General features: G+C 36.6%; 2 protein-coding genes across 2 annotated transcripts; both read left to right on the forward strand.

The window, feature by feature from the left end:
• Positions 1-629: 629 nt before the first annotated feature.
• Positions 630-2,013, forward strand: LOC111033343. The gene has a single exon (XM_022314033.1). The coding sequence runs from the start codon at positions 734-736 to the stop codon at positions 1,796-1,798; it is 1,065 nt and encodes a 354-aa protein (XP_022169725.1). The 5' UTR covers positions 630-733; the 3' UTR covers positions 1,799-2,013.
• Positions 2,014-3,563: 1,550 nt separating this feature from the next.
• LOC111033344 lies at positions 3,564-4,896 on the forward strand. The gene has a single exon (XM_022314034.1). It carries the CDS (start codon positions 3,651-3,653, stop codon positions 4,689-4,691), a length of 1,041 nt encoding a protein of 346 aa, XP_022169726.1. The 5' UTR covers positions 3,564-3,650; the 3' UTR covers positions 4,692-4,896.
• Positions 4,897-20,125: the final 15,229 nt, after the last annotated feature.

Here is a 20,125-nt window from a genome sequence, read left to right on the forward strand (position 1 = left end):
AGATATGATCGTTATTTTTGGACTTTAATATCTTGCATATTCCTAGCTTGCACATGAATTGAAATATCGTAAAAAATCGAATGTATTCACTATCCACACTAGCTGTGTTATTGATAATTGGGCAAATACCTACTAAGCTAATAACACAAGGTTGGTTCAAAAAAACGCAAATTTGCTGTGTTGCTTCTTGGTTGTAGTTCTTAGAGAAAATAAAAATAGCACACTGATAACCTCCTTGACAATAAATCATAGGAAAAAAAATAAAAACTGGATATTTTATAACTTTATAATAATATAATATATACCTAATACAAAATCAATCCGAGGTTTTGAAGTTCAACAATTTTCGATCTGGACTACTGCGCACATGCTATATATGGTTTACAGTGTGTATCTAGAAAATATATTGCACTTATAGAATTTTACGTAAGAAAATATTTCTATATTCATGACACACGCCGTATAGTAGTTGAGCGTTTAAATATCGATTCGGTGCACCAGACGTCGGTAGCTTGCAGCTTGTACGGTTTGGTGTGTGAAAAATAAAAACTGTGCAAACAAGACTTGTTGTTTCTTTTTCTTTTTTCCTATTTCCTACATGTTATATGCTTCATTCGTAGCTCTTTAAAAAATTCGAAAAATATTATTTGAAAACACGGTGACCGAGAACGTGGTCGTCAGCTCATCCGAAAACTGCGGAGGTCTTAAATCCGTCTGCCATTCAGTGAGCGCCATGATAAGTAATAGCTTTAGTCACGCAATTTCCGGCACGTCACTATCACTGGTGCTACTGTTTTTGCTGCAGCCGCTGTGGGGCAGTGGTAGTGGCGGCGTGCTCGGCTTAGAAGAAGAGAGCAGCCAGATAATGGACGAAATTCCTGCCGCGCACCGGGAAGGGTTGGAGTTGTTGAAAACTGCGCTGGCCATGGACGTTCAATGGTCTGCATTCTGGAGTGAAAAGATCGATTCAAAGTTTATTGAGGAATCTGATCTGGTCCCAGAGTTCTGCCCTTCAATGCCCGCTTCAATGTTCGAAAAGAAGCCAATTCACTCGATGAGTGTCGTCAAGCAAGTCATGGAACACTGTCCACACTCAGGCATGTACGTGGATTTTGCTGTCAGTTTGCTGGCCCTCTCGGCCCAGTGCATGTTCAACAGACACGCTATCCTTCAGTTGGCTACCATAGAAAGTATACCTTTCAAAGCGATCACAGAATTCACCCAACACCTCGGACGCCTTTTGGGCGATTACCGGCAGATGGCCAACTCTCTAGCCACGGTCGGTGCGGAACTGCATCCCTTGATTGCGTTGTCCAGGTTTTTCAATGAGGTCAAAAGGCAGTGGGTCACTTATATCGAGGATAACGGCCACCAAGCAAAGTACAAGAGCGATCTTAGACTTGAGGTCGGGAATCTGGTTAATCTTCTGATGGACTCCAGTTTATATTGCGACAAGTCCCCAACAATATGGTATGGACTAAATAGTAAAGATACGGTGAAACTTGACATGCATGATATAGAACCTAAGTTCAGTGGGGAAGAAATAGACGATTCATTGACATCCACTCTGCCAGAGGACGAAGTTCCGAACGAACCGTCAGTGAGGAAAGCCCACAAGTTGAGATTGATATTGAAAGAGGAATTCGAAAAACTGCACCTCGGGAAAATACCACAGGAAGTTTGGGATCTGATGTTCGCAAAAATTATTCTCGCGAGACAGATTGAGACGGAAGAGAAGCTTTCTTTCAAGAAGAAAGCTTTTAAAAAAATATCTTCATTTTTAGGTAGACGCAAGTAATTGTTATTATAATAAAAGAAAACCATCAACAGTGCAACAGTGCGAATTAAATACATTTTAATGATGTGGTATTTATGTATTTTGTTTTTTTTTTAAATTTAAGTACATTATTGAACTTTTTTGAACTATTCACCTAGGTGTTTGTACGCTTTTATTTGTACAATAGAAATTAATTAATCAGCTATTCAATAATAAATAAATATATATACAGTATACAATTTATAAATGAAAATACAATTTTTTTTTGCTGAAAACTAATGTGTGTAATAATAATATAACCCTCTCAATTATATATTATATATATTTATGAGTTTCATAACTTTTATAAAAAAACAAAATAATTTTCCTCATGATAAACGGAATCTCAAGATACCTAAATAGATAAATGTATACACTGTTGTATTATGGGAATTGAACCAGATAACTGGAAAACATATTTTACAAACATGGTTATCAATCAGTTGTCGATCAAATAAATATCTTTAGAAAACCATTTTATCTCAGAACAATCACGCAGATACGTAAAAAGGTAAAATCGTAGAAATTGTCTACATATCGAGACGAACAGTATAATAATTACGGTTACATTGACACAGATTTTGTTTGTAAAAATGTCTGTTCGTATATTAAATTATGACTATTCGTCTGAAAAAATCAAATCTTGGAGTGATCGTGCTGTCACCATATATAGAGATTCTGTCAACTGCCGGTAGGGTTAAGTTTTAGCGGAGTCGGAGGTGAGTGAACTGGCTTGTATGCTATGTTTACAATTATAAGGAATATTGAAGAATAATAAACCATTGAAAGTATTTATACTTGACAAAAGAAAAATATCAACGGGTGTTAAATGATGGATCCATAACAATATTCAGTGATGATGACGTGTAATGTTTTCATTAACATGAGCTAATTAAATTAATTCAAAAATTAAGAACGTTGAGTTGTATCCTTGTATCTAAGTTAATAGTAAACATACAACATATTTGACATTAAAAGTTATTAGTTAATATGAGACGATTATTAACTCAATTCAGTGAGATAAAGGAGTTCAATATTATTTTCATTGTAATTAACACCTGATCCCACCTATATAGTGCCAATTCAACTTACATTTTTTTAAATTTTAACCAAATATTTAATTAAAAACGCATCTCATACTATTTCTTTATATAGCACATTTGTAGGTGTAGCGGTGTAATTAATTTGAGTATTAGACGTTTGTATCAACTACACTGTTAAGACCAGGCATAATTATTATTATTCAACTATGATATGTATTTAAATAATTGTGTATAAAAAATGATTATCTCATTAGTTAGATATGTACTTATACAGATATGTAGATATACTCGTAGATATATCGTGTAAGCGCATGGTCTTAACTGAAATACAGCTTTAATGGAAAGAGCTCAGTCGTTACAATGGATTTTTTCAGCACCTATATCCAGTAAAGTCTAAGATAGTTGACAAAAATGATCCTCTAAACTTGGATTTAACTTTTAATCTAGTCAATGGTCACGTTTTGATTGACGTGCTATAATTCAAAGAGTATTATATTACAATAGACAGTTTTATTGTAACAAACGACGATTACGCGTTCAACGGCGATTTCTAGCGTTGTCGAAATCAATATGTGCCCACAGCGGAATACAACGATCGGATCGCAAGCCGCAAAACGCTAGCTGTTCAAACAGACGACGCGACACGCCTGTGTTTACGCGGCGGCCCCATAGCCAGCGTTCGCGCCGCGAGCCTCGCGCATTCCGTCGCCAGCCGTCCTCAAGCCACCTCATCATAGACGAGAAACCAGTTCCGTTGCCGCCAAACATAACCCATACAGACGACGACGAAGATGCACGCAGGTAGAGGTGCAGCGCGACTGTTGCTGGTGGCCGCGTTCGCGGTGGCCGTGGCGGGCGAGGCACGGCTGAAGCGGAGCAAGCCGACCAGGGTGTACCGGCCGAACAAGGACGCGTTGCGGCTGCTCGATCACGTCATGTTGCACGAGGAACAGTGGACGGACGTGCTGCAGGAACCGATCAAGGGGCTGGACGAGCCGCCGCACAAGGGGCGAAAATTCCTCGGGATTCCCGAGTTGTTGCCAATAACGTCAGCGCGGACCGCCGAACACAGCACGGAACCGGTGTACAACGTGCACGACATCGTGGCCACGGTGGTCACCCATTACCGCGCCATCCGGTCGTTCACCGAGTACGGGGCCAAGGCTCTGCGCCGGGCGCTGGCGTGCTACACGTTCAAGCAGGTGTATTTCCAGTCCAAGACCATGGCCTTGATGATGTCGAAAAACGCCGAGCCCATCGTCTTGCTCACGACGGCCAGCGATCTGAAGAAGAACTCGTCAAAGTTCGTTGACATCCTGTCCGCCGTGCCCGACAACGATCTGACCCTGCTGTTGGACTCCTACTGGGTGGTGATCAAGCACCTGCAGTACGAAGGTGTGCAGCACACGGACAAGCCGCCATTCCCGCAGGAGGTGATAGACTCCATGGACGGCCTGTACAAAAAGATCGAAGTGTACCTGCTGTCCCACTGTGTCCCGTACGCGACCGACGAACAGTTCTTAAAGATGATAGGCATCCCGAGGAGTACCCCGATGATCGAGGACCCGTCCCTGCGGTCGTTAATTTCATTAGAAGAGTTGACGAGAGTCTCGAAGGAACAAGCAGAGCACATGGCCCGGATGGCCCGCCGCATGGGCAACGCCACCATGACCGACCACCTGTGGTCGTCGCTGTTCCTCTACCGCGGCCGCCCGCGGCCGGACAGCACTCGCTTGACTGTAGAAGACCCGAATAAGAGTGAAGCAAAACCGGAGACGAGTGAAGCCGGTGCGAGTGAAGAGCCTGCAATAAGACCCGTCACTATACACTAATATAATATTATAATATAAATAATTATTGTTAATTTTAATGTTAAGCTGTACAATTATTAAGTTTTCGAAACTGTTACTGAAACTGGTTTTTCGTTTGTAGTCGGAGATCATAACATTGTATCCACAGTCAATCAATATCAATATTTAAATAATATTTTGTAATATATTATTATACGTGTGAAACACAATAAATCGTTGTCCGAAATTGTTCATAATATATTTCATCGGTAACCCTAAACGTAAATTTTACGGTGCCCTCGAAAGACGAACAGACCCTTTCTGAAGTATAACTGTTCAAAAGCAAAAACAGCCAAAACGACGTTTGTTCGGAACATATATAGGTATCATGATACAATTAGAATTAGATTATTATAGTGCCTATACGATGTCATCTGTATTTTCAATTAGGGTTGAGCTGCAGTCGAAATGGATCGTTATTAAGTATTGTGAAATCTACCAACAATACTTTTGACTCGATTATACCATGACTTTTGTCAAGAGTGGGGCAAAGAGCAGAGCTCTCCTCTAGGCCCGACATTGCGTTCCATTTCCATAGCATAAATTTTAGGTACGCAATGTAAATGTATCATAATATTATGTTGAAAATCTAAATATTAATCATTTTTCTATTGTGAAAGAATCAAAGAAATAACAACAGCAAGTCGGAATGTTCACGACGTATAATATAGTATTAGTTACTTCATATTATCTATTTATCCGATTTGAGTGTTTATCGATATTATCTATATTTTATACTCCCTGTATGAATCTAATCTATTGTTTTCCGTTTTTCCCCAGTTGAAGTATTATAATTTAAAAAACAATAATGAGACAATAAATATATTATATAAATACAATCACAATGATTATTTTATGATTTGTTTCTACTTGGTATTCAGTGCATGTTCACCAGTATAACCCAGCTGGTTCATCTTGACACTTGAAAACCTTTAGCATTTAAAAAAAAAACCATTGGTCAGAAAAATACATTTGAAAAAAATATTACAATGAAGAGAGTTAATCTATTAAAAAAATATAGTTTTTGGATAACAGTTTTTTAAAGGCATGTATAAAAATGACTCGCTCGAAACAATTCATTTGTGTTTGAAAAAGTAAAAATTACAAACCTTTTTTTGCGGGGTAATCACTGGGTAATCAACGCGGATTTCTTCATAATAATTGTTTTCCTCATCTGTGGTTTTTAATATTTCATAAATCATCATAATACCGGAATAATAACATATTATATTTATACTTTTTGAAATCTTACAGTTTAATAATGAATAATATTTTGGTGACCAACACCACGATAATACGTGACACGCCGATTGAGAACCACGGTAATTATAACATTTAAATCTTAAATTAATATAAACGCGATATAGATAAATAGAATATAACAATAGTATATAGAATATTCAAAATTGTGAACGAAAAAACAGTTAAAAAACAGTGACCGTGCGCATATCACTTGAACAAAACAAATAACCGCCGATTTCCTCCTTTTTGTTATTATTTTATTCGTTATTGGAACAATATCGTTATTTATAAAGGATGTCGTGCACCCGTGGATTTGAATAGAGCGACAGATCGACGACGACGGAGACTGTCGATAGTAACATATTATATTATTAATTCATTATTTTTGTGCACCGTGACTGCATAGTTTTATTGTTTCTCTAATCGCTTCATTACAATATTATGCTTACAATATATTATTATAATATTACGATAATTCAATAGCATCGACGGTCTTAATACACATTTGATTGCTCGACCCGTCAGAGACAGTTATAATGCATATTATCGCGGCAGTGACGTACCGCCCCGGAAAGGGTTATAATAAAAAAAAACAAAAAACATTTTGGTCGTATTATATCTCCCCTCCGAAGAAATCATCCTAAATACTCTACCGAGTCATAGAGTATTATATATACGTGGTATTATGTTATGCAGTTGTACGCGGCCCGGGTAGGCACCGATGAGTTTGTCGTTTTTGCATATTATTATAATGCAACTGCACCTGTGCTGCAGAATGTGCTGCAGCGCGAGGGCGCGGGGCTTTACAAAAAAAAAAAAAAATATTTTATGACAATGCAACGAGCACATTTTGCAGTCTCGTCGTCTCCTGTAAAAAATATCGCGTATACCACATTACCACGGTATCTATACCGGGACGTATACGGTTTGTGTAATATCATATTATGCATGTCGCAACCCCGGAATCTCCAGGCGAGGCGCCGATGACTAGACGGATTTTTCGTCAGTTTCCAACCGTTCCGGCTACAAACCCTTTTGCGGGGCGGCGGCCATTTCATTGTTACGTACACATGGTATGTCGTCTGTATGACATTATTATAATCATTTACGTATTATTTATGCGCACATAATGGGTTAAACTACGGCAACGCAGGTTCGGGCCCGACCTTTGTGCGATAACATTTTTATATTGTATCATCGAGTCTGCGCAATCGCGCTCCCCTCCCCCCCCCTCGGAAACCAAAGGTTGTCTTCCCACGTCGACGACGACAATGCAGCGTTATAATATTATAATTATAACAATAATAATACATTTATACATTGTAATGGCATGCTACAAGTCCGCTGGCGGCGCCTTATCGGCAGCATCTATATTATAATATATACCCAATATAATGCGTATAATGTGTGAATATCGTAGTCGTATGCAATCCAACTCTTCGATTGCGCAAAAAAAAAAAAAATGTAATGCAAACAGTCCCACGAAAATCCAAATCAATTCGCATATAATTTTTTTAAGCTATTAAGAGTAGGTAGATATATATGTATATAGTTGGCGTTGACGAGTAATAGGAAAAAAATCATTCTTTAATAATAATATGTTTTATTTACGAAAAAAATTTAAGGTATACTAAAATGAACTTTAAAGAACCACATTATACATGTCGGGTTTAAATCTCTGAATGTGACGTCGGTTGATATATTAAGGCATCCGCCAGAAGTTGTTTTAATTTTAAATATTATAAACTTAAAAATTGATTTTGCAATAATCCATATAGGAGAAAAAAGTGAAAAACATTTTTATTTAGGTGCAACGATACATGCTATCAAATTAAATTAAAAATATTTTTGAAATAATTCGTAGCATATAAAATGTTTTTTCACAACGTTATATTAACTATTATCTCTCTAGAATGATGTACACATTTGTTCGTAAATTGTATTTGTAAATCACAGATATTAAATATCAAGATGCAAATGAGATGACGCTTGACACTTGAGTTTCAGCAGCGTGGCCCCTGAGGGATTCAGAGTGGGGAAACTGGGGTTTTTCCCCTCTCCCCTCACAGGAAATTAGTGAGCGAATCAAGCCGGGGTAGGGAATATCTTATTATTATATAATATTGATTTAAAACAAAAATGCTTGTAAATGTTTCTTTTCGATATTTTGTTTTTATTTTCTAATTAGTATTTTTTTTTATTGCTATTGTAATCATAATATAATCGGTTATAATGACGTGTACGGTTCAAGTCTTGGAACGAGTAGGTACTCTTCTTGGTCTCCGACAACCATGTTACACCTCGGCGGAATGCTATAGATAAATCCCACGTTTCGTATTCACGATGTATTATATTATCACCTGTGCAGATAGTGCTGACGCCATCCAATTCTAGCAATAAATATCATTATAGCCGCACCTATACAGGTACAGTTCGCCTAGGTCGAAGCCTCGCCGCCCGCCGCACACGAACCCCTGCACTGCGTCGGAGGGATCTATGGTAATATACGTGCACGGCGACCCTACGCACACTATTATTGTATTTAATAGAAAAAAAAAAAAAAACATCCTAGCCGCGGTGTGTACGGGGCTCCGGCGGCGCACTACAATAGCCGAGACCGAACTTGCAACCACCTAACCGACGAATGCGTACAAAAATCGAGCAAAACGTGTGCACGCGAAACGATGGGCTCCGACGCGTCTCCGCCAAACTCGATTGTGCGTAGGCACACATAATATAATATAATAATATCATGATGTCATATTATACGGTTTAATGGGTCATACACACATAAGCGTATAATATCGTCTACGGGCACGCCGTCTATTATTCGCGCGAGTAGACAAACTGTCCGCCCGCCAAAGGGTTTCGGGTATGGGTACATTGTATTATATTATTTTAAACGGATTTGCGTGCGCGTCGTCGTCGTCGTCGTCGTCGCGTATTATAATATGTAATAAAATAGACGACGGTGTTTCGACACGGTCGAGAAAAACTCATTGCATTAACGGTATACTGCAGACACAGCTGGCACTGAGACGACTGGACGGTGTATTGTGCCCGCGACTGTTCAGTATAGTATGGTGCGAGCTTTGCGCCCATCGGAAGTCTCATTGGACGATCTGCGAACGCAATTCGTGACACTTCTTTTGCACTTAAAACATATTCACATATATATATATATATTATGAGTAGTACGTATCTTATAAAATGTCATAAATCAGGAGCACGTAGAAAATAATAAAATTGTTTTTAATTCCCTGGACTTTATTAATTTATACGATATAAGTTATATATTTGAGGTGTGATGTTACGTTTTAAACATGCACTAACACGGAACACGGGAAGACGAGCCGTTCAGAATCATCGGAATTACTATTTAACCTTTTTATTATTATAATATAATAGTAGGGATGGGAAGGTGAGGATGGGTGGTAGCCTCCCAGGGCAAACTGTCCCCACCACTCCCTTGCCCCCTCTCTCACCATAGATTTTCTAATAATAATTCGATATTATCTGGTATTATAGTTTCTGAAATCCTAAACCTACCTAAATTTCTTTTAGTTTTTCGAAAATCATTAACTTTTGCTTTTGAATTATGAAGTTGATATTAAGACTTAAGAGCCTGAAAGCTGAATTTAAGTTAGGAGTTAGTACCCAAACTCATAAAAATACACCAAATTGAAAAAAAAAAACTATCACTTAGGTACTTGATTTTATACAGTTGCCGGAAAGCTACGAATTGGCCTTTCAAAACATTTTTTATTACGATTAGGTAGTATAACAATGTTCATACATCATTCAAGTGCCGGATTAGAGAGAGCTTTTTTAGCCAACGACCAATTGAAATTTATTTGAGAAATAAAATTACCAACACTATACTCAAATATAGCAGTTCCTTAAAAAAATAATAACTATTAAACTTAATATAATATCATGAGTAATTATTTTTAGAGACTTTAAACCAATCTATGTGTGCGTATTTTAGGTTTTTTTGTATTATTAAAGAACGGATTTCGGTATATTTTTTGCTCGATTGATTTTCCGTTTTTAAATTTTAATTAAATATATTTTTAAGCATAATACTATAGCATATTATAGATTGTTTTTTGTTGCAATATAATTTGTTAATATCGGGTACTCGTTATATCGTTTAAAAAATGCACATATTATACTTAAGCACACTTTAGTTTTGGAAAATATTGTCGCAGCAGCGTTACGAAAGTCGACTATAAGGTATATTATAAATTACCTTCACAGGTATAATGTTATAATAATGTAATTTTATAATACCCATCAATGAATTAGTTACATATATATTATTTTTTACCGAACTCTGGTCGGTGTATTATACACGTCACATTATTTCACATTGTAATGCAAATGTGCAAAATGACGTGTAAAAATACAAGTCGATATTTAATTATTATTATTACTTTTTTTTTTGCAGTCACTTTCTTGTTTGCAGCTAATTTTATTCGGTGGCACGATTATTCCTCGCCCTCGGTACATGACGGTACATAGCTATAGGGCTGTGATAACCTCACTTGCGAAACGCATCAATCAAACCGGGTGTCAAATTTTAAATAAAACTTCTCCCGAAGTGTATGGTACGTATAAAGAAGGGTCGACGTCACCGTCATAGAGTTGAAAAAAAAACACCCATCATCACAGGAAATATAATAATATCTTTGATTATAGTTGGTCGAGTCCGTATATACGCAATGTAATATAATACGGATTTATTCGCACAATGACGTTATTATAAAGACGACTCTCGTCGCAGCCTCAGAGTACAATCGGAAAATGGCACAAAACGATTTATCTTCCAAACAGATTAAAAAAAAAAGTCTGTAGTTTATTTACAGGTTTTCCATTGTGTTTATTCGCAGTGTATAAAAATCAAAAAAAAAAAATTCGAAACGTATTTTGCGGTTTTTTTTAGATGATCACTACCTAGATATATATTATTATTACACACCTATTTGTTTACCTTCTGTCGGTCGCGAGAGAGGAAATCGATTAGGTCGTGTTTTTTGTTTTCGTTCCCCCGGAGGAGCGATTTGCAAACTGATAGTGACGGGTTAAAAAAAACAAAAAAAAACACAAAATATCCGTCCCTGTTCGCGGTCACCTCGCGTCTCTCCTGCACTTACTTATGTACACGCAAAGCGGATTTAACTTCACTTCTACATCATCACTATGTGACAGACGCTATAGAGGTACCAAAACTCGCGATGACCGCGTAATTTTGTGTTTATTATTATTATTATTATCATCGTTTTCCTTTCACACTCGTGGCGTTATTTTTCCAGATAATAACTTAGAGTCACACACGTCGAACGGGTCGTGACTGAGCGGTTATGCTCATAATGATCCATTGACGTTTTTTTTTTCATTCCTGATTTTTTAGCGCGACACACGCGATTAACACGATACACCGATACATAATATAAGATTTACCCGCGTGCTTTTTACACGTAAAAAATATTTTTAAAAAAGTCACCTGTCGATCTTGCGGTACATCGACACGACCACCACACTTAGCGATAGCCTTTTTTTCATATTATACAATGTTGGGCTTTTCTTTCAACTTTAAACACTCATTATCATTTCAAAAGTATAGCGAAACGTTATTGAAAATATTTGCAGTTTTCCACCATTATAATTCAATAATAAATAACCAACAATTTTAAGCTTTTTTCTTTATTGAACGACGACATACATGTTTGTTTCATAATACCTAATCCGAAGCCGAATATTTTCCTGTATAATTTCTAAGAAAATTAATCTCACAAATATTTGATTAGTTACTTGTATACAATGCCTGTTCTAATTGGGACTACGGAGGATTAATGAATAGGCGTGTGGCGTTTTTAGCGTTATTTTATACATTTGATTAGTAATATATTGTATTTTTTTTCTTTATTGATTAAGCATCAACTACATTGGTTATTAGCTTACAAGTGTTCATTTTAACATTATAGATTATACACTATTATACAAATTGGTTTTTTTTAAATATGAAATTATGTTTTTGAGGTTCGAGAATGGACCAATTGCTTCATATCAGTTGTCCGGGATGTTGAAGTCTTTTCTGTCTTCATCGAAGGTGGGGGCAGTAGATGATAGAGAAGGATCTGTCTTTGCCATACGATGTCCTTGTGTGAGTTTCGTGTGGATTAGTAATATTAGGTTGAGTTGTCATTTGTTAATTGATACAAATGATCAATTTTCATTTTGATTGTCTCTGTATATTTTAAGTGATGCATACTATTGCACATTATTTTAACTATTAACACAAAAATTAATATTATACGTAGGTATACCCAACGTACGATGCCTGAATTCAAATTAAAGTAATGTGAAGGACAGACGATCATTTTTAATAAACAAGATCCATTGTCATTGTTTTGTATTTAACAAAAAATATTTTATTTTTTTTATGGGCAAGACCAACACTATCAAGGGAATCGTTTTTTTTCTTTCAATATTTTTTGAAATTATTTGCTCCTTCACTTTCACTTGATAATTAGATTAAATATTATAAAATATACAATCAAATTTTAATACACATAATTTTCCTGAATTAAAAATTAACGATGCTCTTGGTTGTGAGTTGAGATCTATAGGAATCATACGTTTGTATTCCGACGGAATAATATTAACATTTTCGAGCGTTTTAATAAACACCAGATTGTTGACACTCTATCGAATATCATTATTTTTACAAGTGTATGTAAATTGTGTATATATTATGACTCAAGTCTTAGCGTTTATCGAAAACTAACACATTTTTGCCAATTAAACACTTGCAATACAACGTGCGTGTATATTTTGTTGTTATTCGTATACTAGTGTCTTTATCGACAACAATTTTGAAGTCATATGACACGTATTTTAGTTTAAGCATTCAATACAATAGTGTTAAAAACTAACGAAATCAAATCCATAATAACTATTTTGTACCTACCAAAATATAGCTACCACCTTGTCTACCACCTTCCGTTTTTGTAGTGTGATACGACGTGCTCAGTCACAATGCTATAAAACTGATTTTTTTTTATTCAATATCATATAAGACAAAGTAATTCTTTGAAGTGTACAACTACTGAAGTAAACATTCATATTCTCGAAAAGTATAAACGTATTTGATAAACAAATTCGAATATCGAAAGATTTATTATTACTAGAGCTAGGATTTTGGTAACTTGCATTTTTTTCTCTAAGTGTTATACAATTCTAACCAACAACTAAATTTGTTTCGTAATATAATAATTTAAAATATGTAATTTTTATTTTGCATTTTTTGCATTCCTTGTGTTAAGTGCATTTTTTTGCATTTTTTAAGATATTTTTTACTTAATATTACAAATATTACGTTCATTTTGTGTATTTAAAATTTTAAACTAATTTTGTTTATTTTAAGCTTTTTTAATTGGTGTTGTAAAGGTTATCCCAATGAGTACCTGTAGGCAATTACCTACTCCAGTCCATTGTTATTGAAAAAGTAATATAATTAAATGTCGATTTATCCGATAAGATAAAATATCGAACGAACCCATAATTATTTGGGTATACAATAGTAGCTTTAGTAGTGAAATCGACACGCACCTATGTGGTTCTACCGATCTTAACTATATAAAATTCCAAAAATAAAGTCAACAGTAGGAAGCCGTTTACGTAGTTTTGTGAGCGAGTTTGGTACCGATATTTTTTCTACTTACCGTATGGTGCTTTTTTGTAAAGTTTGTAATGTTGCAGTTGACTCCGAAAAGAAATTTAAAATTCAACAAACAGATCAGTCGAGACAAGCACGCTCGTGGAATTCAACGAAAACTGAATAAAGTGGCACAAAATAATCAAGACAATCAAGTACTATTATCTAATTTAACAAATAATAGTGATCAATAGTTATTTAATTTAGAGCTTTGTGAAACATTAATAGCAGCTAATATTCCTCTTGCTAAATTAAATAACACAAATTTTAGAAATTTTTTAGAAAAAAATATAAAATTTAAAATCCCAGACAAGTCTACATTGCGTAAAAATTATGTTGAAAAATGCTCGTCATTGGTACCCCGAAAGCGGAAAATTCATGAAAAATATTTTTGTTATAATATTCTGATGTCTTGGAAAAAACAAACGATTCAACTATTGCACAAGCTTTGGATAAAGCCATGTTTACATTATGGCGTGAAGGAATAAAACACGATTATGTCCTCATTTTTGTATCTGATGCTGCCCCATATATAGTGAAAGCAGGAAGAGCCATTTGCACTCTGTATTCAAAAATGGTGCATGTTACCTGTGTGGCACATGCAATTCATAAAGAGTTGCGGAAGAAATAAGATCAAATTTTCATGATGTCAATAAACTTGTAAGTTGCTTAAAAAAAATATTTTTAAAATCACCATATCGTATACAAATGTTTAAAACTCTTACTCCAGGAATTCCATTGCCATCCGAACCCGTAATCACGGAGCACCTGGCTAAATGCTGTAAATTACTACTGTGAGAATTTTTCTTATGTAAAAAAAGTTTTGCTTGAATTAAACCATGATGATTCGACTACTGTACAAGTAACAAAAGAACTTATGTCTAAATCAAGTTTAGAGGTTAGTAATAAATTATTATTTTATTTATTTTATTATATTTCTATTATTTGTGAATATAGAATATAAAGTTTAAACGAGAGGCCCAAAGTGCTGTGGGGCACCTTCTGATTTGATTTTCCATACTGTTTCACTTCCCCTGGGTGCGCTCACGGTTCTGTGCAATCGAACTTTTTAACAAACAACGTTTATCGCTCTAGACGGTCGTTTCAGTCCGTATCACAGGGCAGTGGTTAAATAATATATATTATATCATTAGGTGCCTATAATATACATCGCAAAACAAATTCGGTAATCTCCTTAGTCGTTCAGTTTTCCCTTTCCTACCTGTTTAATATGTATCGTATAGATTACTGGGGGAAATTACACTGTTCAGTAACGACGACGACTACGACGACGACGACGAATGCCACCCGGATCCGAACAAATAATCTGTCGGGGAAAAATAATAATAATAAATGTACAAACCATTAAGGCGAATACTGTCAATTTTTCACTCGGATTCGTTTCCACAATACGACCGTATTTCCTTTTCTCGCCGGAACTCCTCGAAGAACATAAAAAAAAACGTTCCTCTACGTATAATATATTCTCTTTGTACAAAATACGAAATCAATCTCCTTAATGACGACGGGACGGTGCTGCAGTTTATCGCGTGGCAGTGTGTATATAATATAAAATATATATTATACACTGATCTATATACGTATATATATATATTATATTATAGGTACACAGTTGAGGCGGTATTCGGCCTTTTTTTTTTTTTACTGCTCCCACTCGCGGTGTACAAACGCAGTAGCCCAACATTCGGGAACGGTTTATTTATTTATTTTTTTATCATTATTATTGCGGACGCATTTTTTTTCACGGCGTTTTCTAAATAGACGTTAATGGAACAACGCCGCGCTCTCGAAATCCTTCAGACCTACCGTTAATTTAAAAAATACGAGCGAAAAAAAAAGCACAGAAAAAAATACTCGTCCGCGGAAATAACGCCGGTGCGGTGCAGCACAATGTCTCGGCTCAGTGGCACAAAGCGCCGTAATCCCTTATACATATTACTGTGTATATATATATATATATAAACCTAAGTACGTTGGTTCGGAACAAGACGTATCGGTTAATAAGGTCGAACGTATTCGACGGCGGATATAAGGCAAAAAATTATTACATCCGAGATGAAAAAACGGTTTTATTTTTATTTTTTTCTCAACTTTTAAATTAGAAACTTTTCCCGGGGACGGAGTGCGCGCCGCGCGTTTAACATCGTGATATATATATATATATATATGTATACACGTTATTTCATGTACAGAGTGACACGTTCATTACGCCGGGAAATCTGTAGCCGAGGCGTGGACTTAAGACGTCAGTTCTCGTCAAACGGAGCCGCGAGAAAAAGCCGAGGAATGTTTATAATAAGCGCGGCGAAGAATTCGATTAAATTGTTTTCTTTCCGCCGCGTCAAAGCTTATACATAGCTTCGGGATTATGATTTACGGTATGTACGCGGATTTGATAATATATATATATATATATATACATACGTGTTTAATAAACGTGTACCTACATATTTTTTTTTATCCCCAAAAGATTCTACGTCCCTCGCCCCCCCCCACCCTTTCCCCTCTCGCGACCCACACTCAGGACCGTCTCGGATCCGCTCTTGCAATATACGATTTGTCAGACACTATGTGCCGACGACGAACAAAATTATTATTACCGTCTTAAATGGCTTACATACCTATATATGTATATTATATTATGCGTGTACTATACCGCGGTTGCACCCAATTTAAACATTTCAAGGAGAGAGAAATATAGATCCCCGACCCCTCAACCTGTCGAATGACTTACTGCGTTCTTTTTCTTTGAAGATTATGAAAATATGGAGCCCTCGCGATACAGATCGACGCGAAAATAATTACTTCCGCCACGATGAAACAAAACAGATTTAAGTGCGTGAGGGGAGACATTATAATAATATAATGTGAATTATGTAAATGATTGGAAAGCGATAAGCACACACGGTAATTTAGAGCTTTGGATAGGAAAAACAAAATTCGTTTATATAGTTGTAAGCACTTTGTGGTTAAAAAGTTTAATTGCGTACCGCTATATACGACGCCAAGTCATACTTACTACTTTTTAATTCAAATGCAATAAATTCAATCCATCAACAGTTATTAGATGTGTACAAAGACCGAGCATTAAAATGTATAAGACCATTGCAAATCATTACAGCTAGAAAAAAAAAAACATAGGGCGAACAATGTTTTTATAACTTTACGTCCATATTTTATTAATTCGCTTTTATCGGTTCGGATCAAAATATGTGTTAACATAATGATATATCCGTGCATTTGTAAAGGGGTGTTTTATTACACGTAGGAAAATCTGACCCTTATTATTATTATTATTATTGCGTAACGGGTGTTACAATTAAACAAAAATAATAACACATTGTTGCACGACAACAATGCTATTAATAAGGTTTCTTTTCGGAACTCTTCGAAAATAAAAAATTATTCACGCAATTATTTTCCGGTCGATAGGTAGGCACAAAGTGTCATTATGTTTATATGTTGTTCACCTATACGAGAGTATATTTTTGTCGAGTTTAAACGGGTCGTTTAAGCTACACAAAAATACTAAAGTAATTAGGTTTAAGCTATTTTTATTTTTTCGTTAAGTCTGTTGAGTTTTGCTCGCTTTCGTACACGATCGATGTATTTCTCGAGTGCCCGCGTTGTTCATCATAGTTCGCTTCTTTTCGAGCACTCAAGTCTATTATAGGAACGTTTTTCATGTACTTGTACGCATTCCACTGATGCGTCGCGTTTATTATTATTTATGTATTTGATTTATTTTTTAACCACAATTTTATTCGACACTGTGGTAACAATAACAATCGAACAATGGGATTAATACTTTTTTTTTCAACGTTTTCAATTGAAAATTATTTTCTAGCGTCGCCGGAGTGGAAAACCATTATGTATGATACGATGCCTTGGACGAGTGGAACATTTTACCACTTAAAAAAAAAAAAATATATATATATCGATATACCGATCGTGTGGTATATGAATAGACACAAAAACAAATTGGACGCCCTCATGACGATGTGCTCTCTAAACTGTACTTATTTAATATACGAAATACGTGTGATAACAAGCGACGGCCGCTGTTTCCTAATAACGCTATAACTATCAGTAATCCAGTAAAACCGATGTCCGCGCGGCTCGCCACAACAACTGTCGACGATTTACCTCCCGCGGATCACTAGCCGACAGAGTGTGTGGAAACTAAAAAAAACTCGAGTGGGCACCTACCACCGATTTCGGAGTTTCGGATGTCACATGTAATATATTTCGCACGTAAAATATACAGTATGATATATATATATATATATATATATAGGTACTGCACACCACGGAGGCGGCAACTAGTGCACAATAATAATAATAATAATAATAATAATAATAATAACAATATATACGCGCGGCCGGGCTCTTAATTCACACAATAATCGCCACCCCTTTCGATATATATAATATAATATTTTCGGCTCATTAACGGGGGTTGCGGCGGCGGCGGCAGTGGCGGGTAAACGGGCGTTTATGCGCCGGAGATTTCCGGAAAAGACTTTGCAACAGTAGTTCACCGGACGGACCGCGGCGGCGGCATAAGAGGGCGGTTGGTGGGTGGCGGCGCGGAAAAAAAATCGCATAAATAACGTACAATATATTATGCGTACACCGAAAGGGTTGCGCGTTGACGCCGCACAATGCGACGGCACGTGATGTACCAGCAGACGTGCTGAATATATTATAAAATAAAATACAATGACGACGGGCTCGACCGAACCGGGATGACCAGTGTCCGGCGTTTTTATTATTGGGTTTTGTGCCGGAGAGGATTGTCGGCCGAAGGAAACATCGCAGTATAATAATAATAATAATAATAATAATAATATCTGCTGGACGGGCCGAAACGGGCGGCGACTCATCATGCGGGCGACCATGGGAAACGTGCGGACGTGCAGTAATTATTATTATTATTATTATTATTATTATTATAATACAACACCGCCCGCTCGCCGTTGCTGCACAAGAGTATGTACTGCAAGTTCAACACGGACACACACGCTGCACGTGTCCGGTGGCCGTCGGTTTTCGCCTGTATATAATGCACGCAGGACCACATGATATCGTGTATCTAGGACATAACAATATATAGGTGGTAGGTGCACTCGTTTTGGGTGCGCTGCGTCCCTCCTCCGCGTCGCATCGTCGTCGTTTTGAAATACATCGGCTGACCCACACACGCACACACGGTGTATACGCGCGAGCATAATAATAATAATAATAATAATAATAATAATAATATAATATAATAATGTTAAACGGCCACCGGTCGCGGGTGCTCGTGTGTGTTTACTTACATTCGGTCCGCCGAAACCGGATCGTGTAGGACGCTCTCGTCCTCGTACACGCACACCTCCCCGCGATGTGCACGGGGGAGGGCCTGCGCCAGTGTAAATAAACTCGCGAGTCCGCTCCCGCGGGGTCGCCCTGCGATTCCGTCGAACGACACTGCTGCTGTCGGGGGGGTTCCGCGACCGTTTTCAATTACGGCCGAGTACCTCGCGATTATACACCGTAATGTGTGATATACAACTATATATACGTTGTACAGGGTGATTTGCGCCAAGCACAGGTTCCCCGGTTTTTTTTTTGTAAACGTCAAATTGTTCAAATTATGGTTTTGAGAATTTTCAAACACGTTCAAAGACGTATATTATTTTGAAATTGTTGGGACTCCTAGAACTACCTACGTAAAGAACGTCCCGCGTGCAGGCGATACACAAACTCCGCATTCCCACATAACAATCCCCTTTTTAAACTGTGTAGTGGATACATTTTTTTCTTTATGTTGATTATGTCAGTTCAACATTTGAAAGGGTTCGAGTAGAGTACTCGTTAGTAGTTACTTAATTATTACAATTTTTATACCACCTAGGTAAGGATAATGGTCCAAACAATTATTAAAAAAAAAAATACAAGTGATATTGGATTTATTTGAAAAGATTGAATTTAATTTAAAAAAAAAAAGAAATTCATATCGCCATGAGATATACTTTTAAATGCAGGTGTATAAAAATATAAATAATTAGATAAACACGGTGATTAAATATATTGAAAAACTTCGAAAATTTAATTTTGAATAACTACGTTATTGAAGGGAATAAAATATAGTGAATGAGCATGCTTGGTGAATCACTCTGTATAATACTCTGCTGCACACGTCATGTTATGTATGTAATGAAGACTCGTATCGGATATCCTGCGATAGAACAAATCGCGGAAATTTCCGTTCCCACCGAAAGAGTGCCCGAGAGATATCGACTTACATAGTACACGAGACGGTATTTGTAATGATAAGTACCTACAACAACACGACATTCGGACGCCGTCCTACGTCGAAGTCACGTGTGTGTACGCAGACGCATCAAGTCCATTTCGTGAAAAGCCCTAAACTAATTGTAAACCCTCG

The sequence above is a fragment of the Myzus persicae genome, unplaced genomic scaffold (genome assembly GCF_001856785.1).
Source record: "Myzus persicae strain clone G006 unplaced genomic scaffold, MPER_G0061.0, whole genome shotgun sequence".
Lineage (NCBI taxonomy): Eukaryota > Metazoa > Arthropoda > Insecta > Hemiptera > Aphididae > Myzus > Myzus persicae.

Bases quoted from the DNA above. Each gene is read 5' to 3' on its own strand.
- LOC111033343 (XM_022314033.1), top strand. From the start codon at position 734: ATGATAAGTAATAGCTTTAGTCACGCAATTTCCGGCACGTCACTATCA.
- LOC111033344 (XM_022314034.1), top strand. From the start codon at position 3,651: ATGCACGCAGGTAGAGGTGCAGCGCGACTGTTGCTGGTGGCCGCGTTC.